The sequence below is a fragment of the Mangifera indica genome, chromosome 1 (assembly GCF_011075055.1).
Source record: "Mangifera indica cultivar Alphonso chromosome 1, CATAS_Mindica_2.1, whole genome shotgun sequence".
Lineage (NCBI taxonomy): Eukaryota > Viridiplantae > Streptophyta > Magnoliopsida > Sapindales > Anacardiaceae > Mangifera > Mangifera indica.
In genome coordinates, this window is record NC_058137.1 from 5946390 (window position 1) to 5963076 (window position 16687).

Below are 16687 nucleotides of genomic sequence, written 5' to 3' on the forward strand. Positions count from 1 at the left end.
CAACGTGTGGTTTTCAAATTTCAATCCTGTTTTTTGAAATTTGTCATTTTAAGATTTTTGAAAATGTAGTTGTTTTGTATCGAAATATATTTATTTATTCTTAACATATCATTTAAAACCGTCTTACAATGTTTAATATCAAAATATCCCTATATTTTTCTACTATTTATTTAACCTCTTATAATTATCTAACATTTCATTTAACACATTTATATATTATCTTGTATCAAAATGCATCTATCTATTTCTAACATTTTATTTAAAACCTTCTTATAATGTTTAATATCAAAATATCTCCATATTTTTTTAACATTTTATTTAAACCCTATAATTATCAATACTTTATTTAACACTTTTATATGTTGTTTTATATCGAAATACATCTATCTATTCCTTTAACACTTTCATATGTAGTAATTAATATTAAGTAAAAATGAGAGTGAAAGTGAGTATTTGAGTTATATGAAAAATGTATGTAAGTGAGAGATTTATACCGATGTGGTGAAAGGTAGTTTTAGTATTTGAAAAAATATTTAGAGTATTTTTGCTTGAAAGTTTGAAAAGTAGGCATTTTGTTTAAAAAATAGAAAAAGTGGGTATTTTTGTTTAATAAGAGGTAAAATGGTCAATTACTTTAATTTTTCTATTAATTATCTGTTATCCTCTTAATAATATTATGTTATCCTCTCAACATTATGTAGTGAATAGGATGTTACTCGCTACGAAAGTATTTTGAAATGCGGCAAAAGATAATGCATTAATAATTGACATCATCAAATTTATCTTTCAACAATGCCTTACTCCCACAAGATTTTCAATCATCAAACTGTCTAAATTCTTAGATATTCCAGGAGAATATATAAATTGAACCTTTCAAACATGTGGGGGTGTTTAATTAATGAGGGCAAAAGCGACAACGAGTATGAAGATTGCATCGCAAAACCGTAAATGCAGATCACATGACGGTAACAGATCACTATAAGTTCACGTGGCCTCATCTCTCTGAATCAGAGTCGTGTGCATTTTTTTTTCGGTTAATAAAACATTAAACTCCACCTAACCCATCCCCAATTTGGGTGGCATTGTCTCTCAAATAATTATCTCCTCGACGCCCGTTACTGTCTGCACGTGAGTCTAATACTTTCCGACCTTTATTCATTCATTATTATTTGTTGATTATTAGATCAATATAATTGATATTATAGTCCATTTATTTGGCCGCCCTCTAAGAAAGCATTTGATTGAGATCAACCTTGGAGAATCACCAACAACAAAGAAATGGCCAAACCTTTAATTCCATTGTTTGTTCTAGCTTTGTTCCACACCTCAGCTTATGGTGTTTCCCCAGTGAGAAATCCCACCAGCAGCAACTCAGGAACAAGCGTAGCGGAGGAGTTTCTTGAACCACACAACCAAGCAAGGGCTGCAGTTGGAGTTGGTCCTCTCGAGTGGAGTGAGAATCTAGCCAATTCCACTGGCCGCCTTGTTAGATACCAAAGAAACAAAATGGGCTGCCAATTTGCAAACCTGACGAGTGGCAAATACGGAGCAAACCAATTTTGGGCAAGCGGCATGACGGTGACGCCACGCATGGCAGTCGACGCTTGGGTGGAGGAGAAAAAGTACTACAATCATTCTGATAACTCATGTGCACCGAATCACAGGTGCGGTGTTTACACACAAGTGGTATGGAGGAAATCTCTGGAGCTGGGGTGTGCTCAAGCTACTTGTGCTAAGGAGCAGGTTACTTTAACCATTTGTTTTTACAATCCTCCTGGAAATTATGAGGGAGAAAGTCCCTATTAGATAAATTAATTTGCAGGGCAGCCTGATCTCACTTTCTGTATGCAGACTTCTGTGTTAGTCTTGTTTTAAGAGAGAATCAGGATTCGGGAGTAGCAGTAATGCTGAATAATTTTAGTGTAATCTGTATTATCATAAACCCTTAACAATAATTGTAGTGTTTGCATTACATAAATACAAAAGCGCCTCATGCTCCAATCGGCCTACCATTTCCAGTTTCATATGCTACTTTGTACAGATGAAAAAAAAAATAAAATCTTTCTATATAGAAATCTTGATTAACAATGGAGAATAGTGAACTAAAGCACGGCATCACCTCAGCAGCTCTTTAGATATCAGATACCGAAAAGTGAAATTGTGAGGGATCCATTCAATGTTCTTGGCGGATTTACTTGCTTGGCATTTTTTTATACACTTCCTTAAAGATTCAGGCAAAGACTGTTGAACCATCTCTATGATACCGGCAGGACGTAAATTTGATTCTCTTGCATATGACTCCACAATTTTTGGTAGAAGAATTTTGTGGTTCTTGTGTACACCAAAGGTAGCCCGGATAAACTCTTCTTTTGCAGCTTCCAGCTCCTGAAACACTCTCTTGGGTGTGTACATGCGAACCTAAAATAAGTTGAGAAAGTTCGTAAAACGTCGTATTCGAAAGGCAAACTGCAGAGTATCTATATCAAGACATTTCGTTTATAAACAAACTGAAATTTGGGTGTAGGTAGCTCATGGCACATCTGTGACCGATTTCAATACTGGAACCTAATCAAATGCAAAATAAACCAAAGGTATAGAGTCAATTACCGCGGGATCAGAATGGTTTCCTGAGCTGAGAGCAAAGTGCAATAGGGGTTCTGGGCACTCAATTGCATATGCTTGCCGATCATCTCCTACCTTGAATTTTCCTTTCGACACGAGTAAAAAGCGAATCCACTACAGACAGAAAAAGGTTATATCAACCACTACATATAAAATGTTGAACTAAGCTTGATAGTAACAATACAAACATCAAGTCCATTGTGGTTTGCCAGGCAAATTAGAACAGCCAGCATAACAAAATCTTTGATTTTGTCCAGAAGAGTTTACTTAAATACACTGAAACAAAGAAAACAAGGATGGCTAAAGTATAGAAGTCTGAATACTCCCATACAACTATAAGGCTGGAACCATATAAAGAGAAACCAAGATTTGCTATGTACCTGTCCAGGTCGAGACATCCGGCACCGAAGAATAGAGTTCAGTATAGTGTCTGCACTGATTGTGTGGCCCCCAATGTTATAGGCAGCCTGGATGTACAACTTTGTAAGGAAACATGTACTGGACTGTTTTATGAAGTGAAATTAGTAAGCTCATCTTTACCTTCAGTTGGAGAAAGAGCCTCTTGACATTACTTTGTGGAATCCCATAAGCCAAATATGCCTATTAAAAACAAAAAATTGTTTAATCTTCCAGCTGATTTCAAAAATACAACCATACAGGACTCAAAAAGTGATTAATGATTTTATGCATGAGGTCCATTACATGCATCATTAATGCATTATGTATGTTGATCCAGAATGCCAGCTTCTCCTCATGTTTCAACTTCCTAGGATTGACAGCTTCCAATCGAGAAATAAGCAATCTGTAAAATGATTAACTAAAGCATAAAATAATTGGGATAGATCAGAGTAAAAGGTAAATATATGTTGCTCAAGGAGCATAAATTACATGTGGGTATCTTAACAATTAAACATCAAGAGGACTCACCTGAAATTTTGAAGTAAGTGTTCAACATCTCCTAACTTCTGACTATCTCTATAGATCAAAGGGATTTCAACCATTGTGCTGTACGGTCCACTGAATTCTTGAAGTCCTTCTACATGAAAAGGGTTGTCTAGCCGTACATCAAAATTTGAATTGTTTCTGATACCGGGACTCCACATATCACACCGAGCTTGTGGGGAAAATCCACTCATTGATGATAAGGATGAACTTGGAGATGAAATACCATTATGCATCACTGGTGGGTCAGCAAGCTTACTGTATATAGCTGACATGCACTTTATCATATCCTCAGACAGCCTGTTTGGCGTCTCTGGCACATGATCTGAAATGCGAGTACCAAGGTGCTCAGCTAGACTGATGATATTTGGTGCATTCTGGGCATACTGTAGAAAAGCATTGAAAGTCATAATCCAGAGAAGGTACAAAATTTCAATAGAATAGAAGTTGGTAACTTTCCCTACAACCATTTTTTACTTTATCTTTGCAGTAACGCCACAAGCTGTGAAGAAATTTTGTACTGAGAGGGAAGAAGGCAACATTCCCTTCGCTTTCAAGCTTATAGCAGACTATATATTTCAAGCTTGAAAATCTTGGAATGTGATGCAGTTATGGTGAGGTGAAGGCTAATAAAATTAAAATAGTTTACAAAAAATGTGCGAAATTTACCTCCATCATGGATAATGGTTGTGAATGGCAAGAGCGTACAGCTCTACCCAAAGACTCTGCTGAAGTCAATGATCTACTTGGAAGGGCAAAACGTTGTGACAGTGAGGAGTGACATCGGTGAACACCAGAATCCAATAGTTTATCTTCTCCTCCGGTGCTATTGGATTCCTTCCACTGATTGTCGACTGACTGACAACTAGATTGGATAGGAGGGATTTCTCTTTTAGATGTGACCGCAGGCTCAGAATCTTCCACAAACCTTGCTTTCAGGGTAGCTAAAGGTGATTTTGATGTTTCATCTTTAGTGATTGGAGATACAGAAGGAATTTGTTGATCAAATGCCTTCCGATACAATGAGAGAAGATATTGTTCCAAATATACAACTTCCAACTCTAACACTGCAATTTCCTTAATCAGTTCTGTGGCTGGCTACATTATAAAAAACAATAAGGAAATATTAAATGTAGCCACATGAGTACCAGAGATGAGCAAGAACAAGTAAAGACTTGACTTAAAGATGAATAAAAGTGACTTATATGATTTCATGGCAACAGAAGTAATGAAATGGAACTGCTACTAATTCTTCAGCAGCAGAAATGAAAGTTAGATGCAGTGTTCTTATGCTTTACGGTATCTAACAAACATATGTCAATTAAAGCATAAATTATGGTACAAATGTATCAAGGAGCAAAGGGTCTTCTCCTATCTTTAGTGAAGGTCTAGGTCTTTTAAAATGATAATTTTAGAGATCGACCAAGGCTATGTTCTTCCAGAAAAATATTATCTGATAGAATTTACAAAAACTAAAAAATACCTTGGGCATTGACATTTTATCTGTATCAACCTGGGAAGAAGTCCTATAACCTAATGCTTGTTCCAAAGCATGGCGGACCACAAATTGGTCTTGTAATCTTTTCTCAAGCTGTAAAATCTGCACACAGTTATGAAAAACGTATAATCAATAAAAATATAGAGTTCTGGGTTGAAACTGTTAGCAGGACAACACCTAATTGACCAAGTTGGACTTGCGCATTGTATATATCTGAAAGATGAAATAAAAATGACAATTCAATTCCACACCTCTTCCTTCAAACAATTTTGCACTTCTGTGTTGGGAAACTGTTTCTTCCTTGTTTTGCAAGAGTCCATCAATTGCCCTACCTCCTGGTCCTAGAATACATCAAGAATTAGACATTTCGATGCTGCACCAGAACTAAGTTCTAGAGGCTGATACTTAGGATAACTGTTTGTTCACTAAACAAGCAATAAACTGATAAGGAGTATTCAAGTCAGCTCCTCAAGGCCTCATGTCTATTTCATATTGATTATTCAACTATGTATATATTAAAGAGAGGTGTTATATGAGTCTAAGACATTAAATTTATAACTCATGCTATCAGTTTCCTCTTCTAAACTATCAAACACGAATAACCAAGAGAAAGAATCTAGCAAAGAAGAAAAGGGACAAAATGAGATCGTTTTTGCGTTTATCTGGCTAGCAGTGTGCCCAATGTCTTTACAAAAGATAAAGAACAAAGTCAGGTACTCAAACAAACAGTTTGCTAACATTCTTTAGAAAATATAACTTTCGGAGCTTTTAGAGCCAAAGGAGGAAAAAGGTGTAATTTTTTTACCAGCTTTATTTGGTGTGATGCTTCTTGAGAACTTCTTAACCTATCTTCCTGAACTCCATATTTATCAGGAAAGCTGCCATGGCAAAAGGAAAACCCAAAGAATCAATAGATGTAATTTGGAGATGACAGGATATGATGACTGCCGTTGCACTTCTGGCCACTTCATAAATTATGCTAACAAGCCAACACTATAATATATCAGATATTTCCCTACCAAAGAAGAACACAAGTGGCAGTTTCAATTAGCTTTCACCGCTAACTATGGTCAGCTTAGCTATCATTTTTTCGCTAAAACTCATTTCAGAGCGCTTCTTAATTGATTTCAAAGGACAACATCAGCTATTATTCATTAATTACAGGCATCATCAGAAAAAAGAAAAGGGAATATTATTTTAAAGAATAAAAAATTAAGCAGAAAACAGAGAATAGTTATGCCTAGAAGCCCATATTAAAGCGTCTGCAAAATATAAAAGCAATCCCCAATTGTTCTTTCTTGCAACTCAGAATTTGATCCGAATCATAAATCCTTCATAACAGAAAGAAAAACTTGACAAAGAAAGTCAAAAAAATATTAATTGGACCGAGGGGATATGTGTTGTCTACGTTGTTTCTCATAAAACACACAAGAGGAGTAGGCTCTGTAGCTGTAAATGCTCAAATTTCCATTTAGAACAACAAACAATCCCAGAAGTCTTTCCAGATAAAGGAAACTATCAGATGAGGATATGTGAAAACTGAAACCAATATAAAAGAATAGTTGCAAACAAGGAACAGAAAAACAGCTACCTCTTTGAACGCTTGTGTCTAGCAGTCGCTCTCAGTCCCAGCATTTTATTGTTTCGTCGCCCTTCAAAATTCAAGCCCAAAGGAGTGTTAGTAAAGGAAACGGTTTTATAAAACAATGAAGAAAGAAATGTAAGCAACAACTTACTGGAACAAAACCAGGACTATCCCAGGCGGAATTTTCTAATTACGAGGGGAGAAGTATCCGGGAAGCGCAAATGAGGTTCACAGAGATCACTCAATAAGCTTCAATTCAATATTGACTTGTCTTCTTGCTTTGGAGCAGAACAGAATTGCAGGAATTAGCCAGAAAGAGATAATTTTCTGCAAACAAAAGAGTCTGAACAAAGCAGAATTGCTATAGTTGCATAAACCCACCAAATGCGGCTAACAAAAGATTAAACTTTTGGCTTTTGACCATTGAGGCTTCTCTTTGAAAGATGATTCAGTAATAGCTTATGTAATGAGGGAGAGCTTTTTGCATTAAAAGAAGTAATACAAGCCCCTGGGCTTTAAACCTTAATTGAAGAATAAAGCTTTCCTGAACAATCTAGTTGATGCGAGTCGACCCTTCAGTCAACATGTACAAAAGTGGAGAATTTTCACACAACCATGTACCTAAGCAGACAATGAAAGGAAGAAAAATAAACAATAACAATTAAGCGTGAAAGAAAAATATATATACATATAAATTAAGAGGTTCAATTTCCACATTCGCTTCTCTTGTTTGGAAGCAAATGCTGGGAGTTGGTGGCCGCCCCTCCACCTTTGTCCTATACTGCTATACTACTACCGTATTGTTCCAAGGGTAAGTCCTCTTTGCACAGTTAACGAGGAGTAATACTTATACGTAAATTTCTTACTAATTTATCCCCATAAATTTATATCAAAATATGTATTGAATAATTTTAAAATTAAGAAAAAAATAATAATTTTATCGTCTAATCAATATGAATAAATTCATAAAAAATGTTTGATGATGCTTAGCGTGATTTGTTATTTTGCAGGTCAACTTCATTTCATAAGAGACAGAATAGGTAGTTTAAGATCTATTATGTTAGGGAGAAAATCAAGGTCAAGTAATATTTCTTCGTAGGAGATGATCTCACATAGCCCTTATTCTGAAATCTATTGTAACATATATTCCATTGGCTATTGCTATTTGCCAAGGGAAGCAGGCAGTAAAATTACATTAACAAGCAATGTTTTGCAGTGCGGTTCAGTTGAAGTTGGCAACTAAACAATTGGAAGATTCTTTTTTACTGGAACGATTAATAATGTTTAAGTTAGTCTAAAGTGAGTTTTAGGTTGATTAGTTGTATCAAAATATTTCAGATTTTCAACCTGCCCACATCAACGCTACAACACCCCCTGTCAAGATATGCTATATGCGGCTGATTGGATGAGAGAATTCATCAATTCTACATTCCCCTGTTGTGACTCAAAAGGTCTTTAAGGCGAGTCCATACAGATATAACGGTCTGAAATTACAAAGCAAGAATGTTTTACCACAAATATAACTAGATAAAGCTCATAGGTTGGAACAAATCAAGAAAAAGTCACCTAAAAAGGGATGAAAGTTGAGAGGTAAAAGCAAGAAACATTGGATACTTTAAAGGAGAAGAGGTTTTGTGGGGTTTCTATTTGTCTAATCTCCTTTTAGGAAATAGGCTTTAGGCAGATACCCAATATTGTCATTCATTGTCCAAGTGAATAACGTTTGTCACAGAATCCACACAATAAACCAGGCTTGTCATTTCCCAAGACCGATGCAAAACAAAAGCTAAAGCTGTGTGGCAATTGGTTAAGGTGGTTATTTTTTGTGTCATACTCTTACCTACTCAGAAAGAAAAACTTCACCTGATATTAAGTGTTAGCTTATGACAATTTAAGATTAGACTGTTAATTATACATATTTAGTGTGGTTTTAGATGAACCGATTTAAGTAACATTCCTTATTAAAAAAAAAAGGGAGGACGGGGGATGGGGGGAATGGTAACCTTATATATTGAGACGCTGAAAAATCCAAAAGCTGACTAATCATACAAAATCATCAAGTATAGACTACAGGTGTTGAAGCTGGTTTATATGAAGTGAAAATAATGGCATTTTGTTAAACAATTGGCTAATAGTAGACCTGACAAATGCTATATGGTAAGATATAAAATACCCTTAAGAGACTAACATAATTAGTGCATTTCACCTGTTATTTTGTGGCCTTGCTTATAGATTATTCATTTGGTGTCATAGAGACAGAGCAAGAGTGCAAATTTTTTGGACTCATCTGATAGTTTAAGCTCCATCACCAGAAGTGAGATTTATAGTCCCCATACATAAACAAATGAAACTTCTATTTTATCTTATTACCAAGATTTTACACAAGTCAGTTTATGAATCAGGATCTCAATGCCAAAAAATGTAAGAATATCGAGAAAAATATGTAATTTACTCAGTTTTTTTCAAATCAAATTTTCAACTGAATCTGACAGACATGCTTCATGTTTTATGAAATTGTAAACCCAGTTGTATTATTTCATTCTTTTACTTGTGGATTACAGAAAATAGCATCCCCCATATTACAATGATCTAACGCACACAAAGATTTATGGCACTGAGATTTTTCTCGAAAAGTTGTCAGTTTTATAAACACATGATTGGGTTAGATACCCATGTGTTTGAATGAATTTTAAATAGCTAAGCCTACTTTTAAAAAACTTTTTGGACAGTTAAACAATGGCAGGATCCCATATCTAATGAAAATTTTAATCTTTGATCTCTCTTTTGCTATTTCAATGAAGACTGAAAGAATCTAGCTAAGCTAAACAGGGTCCCTAATATCTGTGGCTGCAGTTCTCAAGAAATCATGCACAGTATTAAAATAAAACTGTGTGAATTAGAAGTTAAAGTATACAGTGTGTCAATTGAATAGAAGCTTGAATCGCTGTGAAACCAGCTTTGGATGAAACTGCTAATTTTGTCCTTGTTTCTGTTGTTTTGAAGGAAACAAGTCTATGCTTTAAACATAATCTGGTTCGAAGCTACTAGAAGTGAATTATCAGAGCAAAATTGTTGCTTTCTCAGGAAAATATATTATCTAAACCAAATTTTTAATCTTTATAGCTAAGTTTTGGATACAACTGAAGAAAAGACGATTTGCTTTTTCAATTCAGGCGGGGTTCTGATGCACTCAAATAAAAGCCTGCAGCTTTACTCTGATGTACATACGGAAGAAGAAAAGGACGACACACAAATGTAAAGATAGTGAAGTAGCTTTGCTACAACATCCACAAATATGAGGGTTAGAATTGCACCTTCAACAGCTGAGAAAAGGCAATAATGGGTAATTTTTACGGAAGGGTAATTTCAACGTTAATTGAAGGATTTTCATGGTTCAAATCTTTTTTAATAATATTTTAATATTAAGTAATTAGATTTAAGATATTATGTACGATTACCTGATTTATTTGAGTTCCTCCTTTTTTTTTTTTCCTGAAAAAAAACGTTTCCAATTTATTTTGGATTTTGGATTTGGGTTTGGACAAGTTGTGGAATCTCACACTTAGAACAAGGAAAAGCGAACTTTCCAAGGACATTTGGACAAGTCAGTCGATGCCAATCATACACAGCAGAAGGCATCGCTTCTCTACTGTTTTCCAATGTATGTCCCTACTCAAGCCTCATCCAGATGGATGGTCCACTCTAATTAATCTAATCCCAGATTTTGACAATTACTTGCTGCATATCCCACACTCAAATTATTTATTTGTCATTGACAAAACCAACGTTGCTCATCCATAAAGCTACAACTAATTTATCTAATTTCTCCAAGAAGTCCTTTGGTATTTACTAGCCCTATTCCCATTATAGAACAACAAAGGCCTCTCTTCAATGGTTGTTCTGAAATGTCAAAGCCGTGGGTCCTCTTATTGCTCTAATAAGCAAATTAAGTATACTGTAATTTTGCTAGGCAATAAAGCTTTATGACAGAAGACAAAGATAGAAGTGGGCTGTGAGTTGAATTTTGAATAAAAGGTACATTTTTATTTTATTTCCATTCAAAGGCTGAGGCTGACAACCTGGTATGCACCCTTATCTTCAACCTCTCCAACTAAAGCACCAATCCAACCATCACTCAAGGGAAAAAGCAACTCTAACATAGTTTTTTCCTTCCTTTACAACCCCAATAATTTGATATAACATTGATATGTAGAAGTGTTTCTTTTAAATACATCTCAATGAAATTATGCTTTATAGTTAATAAGAAATTCTGGGGTTGCACTGTATACATCATTTCCAAGGTGACAATTCAATAGAAAAGTGAGTAAGAAAATATAAAAAAAATTAACGAAAGACAATGCTATGTATATATAAATTTGAGTATTTTATTTAGTATTTAGATAATATATTATTATATGATCAAGTATTAATCATATATTATTAAAATAATTAATTAAATGCTTAAATCAGATTCACATTGTTTTATTATTTAATGAGTGGATTAACGCATTTACATGTTTGCCAGTTTGTGCTAGCCCTAACTTTCTAATTCAAAAATACTCTTAAGAGTTGGGTCACTTGTTCACATGATCCAAGCCTCTAATTCAAGAAAATGGGCCGGTCTAGTTTTACATCTGTGGACCCAGTGTTTTCCCTTATGGAGAATCTTATACATTCTAATTAAGATTGAATTCGAATCTAATTAAATACAAACAAATTTTAATTTATGATAATTTTAATTAAAAAAGAGACAAATTAAGATAAGCTCAAGATCAATGAGTTGATACTAAAACTTGACTAAAAAAAATTATAATTTAAATTTGATTCTAATCAATTTGAAGATTGTTTAAAACTTGAATTGTTTTACAAAATTGGCTTGTTTGATGATTAACTTAAACTTGAATTGTTTTACAAAAAGGAGTCAAATTCTTAGTTTAAAATCGGCTTGTTTGATATAAGTTTAAATTTAAACTTGAATAACTCAAATCAAATCAAACTATTCAATTACTTGTCAAACTATAGACATGACTACAAAATTCTCATGCGTCTTCTTCTTCTACCTTTTTTGACTTAATTCTTTGACATAAACTCTCCAATATCAAATCTTCATCAAGTGAAATTTAGATAAAGTTGCTTAATTGTTAACATTAATCTTGCTATAGAGAAGACCTAGTCTTTATTGTATACGTGCCAAGAAGCTTGAGAATGGGGGCCTTTCATAGTTTATTATTTATTAAGGGAATTCCCCCCATCCTGAAATTGGTCATTGATGTAGGAAATTTTATCTTCATTTTGTTTTTTCAAAAGTTTATCGTATTTTCTTGTTTGGTTCCCTGATATTAGGGAGATTACAGCCTATTTTCTTCCTATTATTATTAGAATTTCTTGAATAATCATTTATTATATAAATTAGTATAAATAAGGGAATTTTAAGCGTCTTCCAAATTATTAATTTTTCATATATTTTATATGATTATTGTACTGTTGGTAAATCAATGTTTCTTAGGGTACATAATATTTTATTATTTAAACATAAAATTATGTATATTATATATATATATATACACATATAATTTTATTTAATGTATAAATATATGCATTTTCCTCATTGCTCAAAAGTTTGTAGATTTTCTCCTTGTTTGGATGTGGAGAGGAATAGACTTGGGCTAACGTCAGTCTTTCTTTCTCTTGGTCCAGTCTATAATAAACAAAATTAATATGAATGAAAGTTTGGGCGTCCAATCTTCGCATCAATAAAATTATCTAAATATATTTTAAATATATAATTAAATATATAGATAATATATTATTATATAATTAAATAATTTTAAATTAAAAATAAAATAAAATAATATTTAATTATATAATAATATATATATCTAATTATATATTTAAAAATATTTACATTTCATTTTAATTTTTTTAATTTTAGAATTGAAAAAGAAAAGGTTGGTTGATGTTCTAGAAAAGTTTAAGCCCAAAACTAATTCGAATTGTTATGTGAAATCAAGAAGGAGGGGTAGTTTGGTCCTAAAAGTATAGAAATGGGTGGGCCCAACGAGTGCAACTTGTCAGCTTTTGCTCAAGTCTTGTGATAGCCCAGAAGCTGGAACTGAATGCAATAACAGGGCCTAGCCAGCCTAGGAAAAGAATAACCCAGCAAAATAGTGAAAGACCAGAGCAGATTCAGTATTGAATTGCTCACCAGCACCTTTACATGCGTTGAATTGGAGTAGAGGCTATTGTGAAGGTGGGGAATCTAGTTATTGGAAGCAAAGCCGAAGAAGAAAGTGAAACAAGACAGCCAGAGTGAAAAAGAGTTATTCTAGAGTAACTGCAAAAACAACTACTTTTTACCATAATCCAACCAGGGCATCTCTTATTCACTTCAATCATTATTAAAGTTACCATATTACTGTATACATAATTTTTTAATACAAAAATTGAGTATATAGATAATATGTAATAACGTGATTGGTAATTTTAATACTCAATTATATTATAATATAATATATATATCAAATTATGTATTTAAAAGTATGTATATATATATAATATAATATTATTTTTAAAATTGTGAACGCAGGCTCTGATTCCATGCCTCTCGATGAACAGCCTGTCAGCTCTTTTCTTCTAGGCATATCTTCACACCTTTGGACCACCTTCCCACGTGGCCATGCCGGCCTTGCCACATCGACCCCCCTAAGGACCACTTTGTAGTACTCTACTCTCAAGTGCTATATATGTGCTTGCTTTCAATAATTTTCAAGTCGTTTTCTGCATGGGTCCATTCCCATTTCAATTGCCATGCCCTAAGCACTCCAAATTCAAAACACCCCTCATGTTTTTTTTATTTTATATGAATATATATATATATTTCTTTTTCTTACTTTCTCATCGTTGCCCTTGTTAATTTCAACTCTCATCTATCTACATGCTTTTTCTGTTTATTTTTATTTATGACAAAGATAAAAAACAAAAAAGAAGAAAGTAAAATTATCTCGACAATGGTGGAGCCACAGTAGCTACCATGAGAATGTTGGTCCCTTTCTTAAATGAAATCATATGACAGAGGATAGTGACCCACTTGAGCAAGACATAGCTGTTTCCTTCCCAAGTCCCAAGAGCTAGCAAAGCAAAGCAAAGCAAAGCAATCACCATTCTATATTCTAATTACTTATCTTAATTTCCTCATTACCTCATAATCTAATCAATCTTACAGTACTATATAAGCTTGATAGATATTGTTGTGAAAGAAGTGCTGGAGATAAGTGTTTGGCTTTTTCCACTAGAGTTGTATCAAATGTCAAAGACAGACTTCGGTATCTTTTGTATAGCTAGCTAGGGCCACTTCATTCATTATATATATGTTTTTCCTTCTTCAATTCTATTGGCTTCTCTCACCTTTCTCAAAAGCTGAACTACTAGCTACCCTTATTAATGCTATTATTTTTTTCTTCGTATAGTGCTATGTTAGTGGAAAGTTCGCTTTTAAAAGGTGTCCCCATTATGTGATCTTTAACATATCAAATATATTTTAATGCTATTATATTTTTACCTATATCCAACAATCATGCATGTTAATCATCATACTAAATCATATGTACAATATGTAATATGATAAAATTGTATGTAAATACCTTTTAGAAGGTCCCATTCAACTTCATTATTTCTAATTTATACATATATAGTTTGTTTCTTTCTCCAACATAAACGCAATCACGAGTAACTTTTATATTATGACATGAATAGCACCTTTGAAATAGACAACATGAAAAATTATTTTATGATTTCCTCATAGATGTATTTCAACTTTTAGGACCAATGAGAAGGAAGAGTGCATGATTTAAAAAAAGGCAAGGGTTGGCGGTGCAAGTGAGTCACGGGACTTAATTTTTAAGTAAGAAAAATGTTAAGAGGATTTTCTTCTGGGTTACTTAACATCATTCATACATGGTATGTTAAGAAAGATACCTCGTGCTGGGAGAAAATGGTTGGTTAGAGCTTAAAATCATTAGGTAAAGAATGCCCATATTTTTAATTATTTGATTTTATGTACATGCAAGCAATTGGAATATGATTGGTGTATGATTATACATTTTAAGAAAGATTAGGAAATCTATGCATAAAATTCCCAAGCAATCCCAACCTTATACTGACACCTCAAAATTTGAGTAATATTATACGTATCTATTTTGAGTATATAAATAAGTGCACACTTATACGAATATACATTTATATGTATTATCACATGATTGAGTGTTATATTATCTTTAATTCAAAATTATATAATTATTTAATAATATATATTTATTTGCATACTCAAAATAGATATATATAATTTTATTGTCAAAATTATTATGAATTTACTATAAAACTTTTGGTTCATTACAAGTTAAGGTAATTATAACATAAGAAGGTTTCTTTCAACTTATCAATCAAGTCCACGTACAACCTGAGAGAGGGGATTTGGTTGGATTTGGTTGGAGGCAACAAGTTCATAATTAGCCAGAACAATTCACTTGCTCACAAACGTCATTACTTGAAAGTCGTAGTGAATTATAGGTCACTTTATGGTCATCGCATATGTAATATCAAAAATAATTACGTGACATTCTATTATTTGATTGTATGTTTATTTATTTTTAATCTTATCTTAATTTTATTCAAAGTTTATTTGGCCAAGTCATCCTTATTTTAATTTGATTGAGACAGCAAATGGAAACATTCAACGCTCAGCATGACTTGATCAATATCAAAGTTGACCTCACAAAGGACTTGGATGTAATACATACAATAGAAGCATGAATCACTCTATCGCATTCGAGTGGCGTAACAGCAGCTTTGACCAAGTCCTTTGATAGCTTCTTTTTGAGTGTTTTGTTCAAAAGTTAAAATTAAGAAACACATAAATAAAAGAGAGCACACAGATAGTGAAGTTGTGGTCACACAGAAGGGCAAAGAAAACCTTGTAAAATGGTAAATGTGTAGAAAAGTAAGAAGCATCCGCAAAAGGAAAAGGGGAATAATTTGATAGACACAAAAAGGGCAAAGCAAAGGGACCGGTTCTTTGTTTTCAAGAGTGTCTTTATACAGTAGTAGTATTGAGTGTAATTTGAGAGAGAATGTTAACCTTTATGTTGATGTTGGTGAGGTTTTTATGAATGAGAAAAGTATTCGCGTGTAAGACCCAATTTGTCGTCCTATTGTCATCTTTAATTTACTTGGGGATCATTGCATTTCTTTTTCCAATATATTTCTCCATGACCTACTTCTAGAAGAGAGAGTTAACAAATTGGTGTTGACGCTTCCTCGTACAACAAATAACAATTACCTTCCTCCATCTACATAACATTATTTTTTATTGTGCCTTTCTTTACATTCGTCTTCATCTGGAAATTCTAAAAAGGTCATGTGCAATTCAACTTTTCTATTGATATTTGATGCCGTACAAGAATTTTAAGCCTCATATATTTCAGTTATAACATCCATTTCTCATCACAATCCAATTTTCCATTGGCATCCCATGGACGATGAATTACACAATCCTTAACCGCCACCAATCCTGCAAACGAACATAGTACTAATCACAATTCTCCATTTCCTAATTGTATCCTCATTGTTTGAGGAATAACCTAAGCCATTGACCACGGGTGGGGGTAGGAACTTTAGATGCAATAAGGGTAGCAACTCAGATAATTGGTCTAATAGGCACTTATTCAACAAATTTTCATCAACAAAAGTGCATAACATGATAGATCTAATAGTGGATGCATATGAGGTCCTACTTATCTTCTTTACTCTTCTTATGTCTAAGGACACATTTCTTTAGAGAGCTCTTTGTCATGTAAAATCATGAAGGAATCCTCTTTTAGATTATTCAATACTAAATCTCTTTTAATACCTTGTCCACATATGCACTCTAATTAGGCTAAACAACTTACATAATCTATTATCATAGATCTTTATGTCGAGAATAAAGACTTTTTTCTTTGGTCTTTTATAGAAAAACACTTAGATAACCAATCTTTCATTGAATG

General features: G+C 33.4%; 2 protein-coding genes across 3 annotated transcripts; one reads left to right on the forward strand and one right to left on the reverse strand.

Moving 5' to 3' along the window:
- Positions 1–1091: 1091 nt before the first annotated feature.
- LOC123210099 (STS14 protein) lies at positions 1092–2001 on the forward strand. The gene has a single exon (XM_044628300.1). The coding sequence runs from the start codon at positions 1279–1281 to the stop codon at positions 1804–1806; it is 528 nt and encodes a 175-aa protein (XP_044484235.1). The 5' UTR covers positions 1092–1278; the 3' UTR covers positions 1807–2001.
- On the reverse strand, positions 1903–7358 carry LOC123210084. Of its 2 annotated transcripts, none has more exons than XM_044628290.1 (12): positions 6799–7358; positions 6654–6714; positions 5868–5940; positions 5314–5397; positions 5048–5164; positions 4234–4662; positions 3550–3950; positions 3325–3424; positions 3163–3222; positions 3003–3089; positions 2608–2736; positions 1903–2418 (listed from the first exon to the last, which is right to left on the reverse strand). In XM_044628290.1, exons 2-12 carry the CDS (start codon positions 6695–6697, stop codon positions 2116–2118), a joined length of 1827 nt encoding a protein of 608 aa, XP_044484225.1. In that variant the 5' UTR covers positions 6698–6714; positions 6799–7358; the 3' UTR covers positions 1903–2115. The 2 variants fall into 2 exon arrangements, with proteins under 2 accessions (XP_044484225.1, XP_044484218.1); XM_044628283.1 differs by having other exon boundaries at positions 5314–5403; positions 6799–7356.
- Between the last annotated feature and the right edge of the window lie 9329 nt (positions 7359–16687).

Excerpts from the sequence above, each read along its gene's own strand:
- LOC123210099 (XM_044628300.1), top strand. The coding sequence starts at position 1,279 with ATGGCCAAACCTTTAATTCCATTGTTTGTTCTAGCTTTGTTCCACACC.
- LOC123210084 (XM_044628283.1), bottom strand. The coding sequence starts at position 6,697 with ATGCTGGGACTGAGAGCGACTGCTAGACACAAGCGTTCAAAGAG. Across the intron at positions 4,663-5,047 it reads ATAAAATGTCAATGCCCAAG|CCAGCCACAGAACTGATTAA; the intron begins GTATTTTTTAGT and ends TTTATAATGTAG. Across the intron at positions 3,951-4,233 it reads AACCATTATCCATGATGGAG|TATGCCCAGAATGCACCAAA; the intron begins GTAAATTTCGCA and ends GCTTTTCTACAG.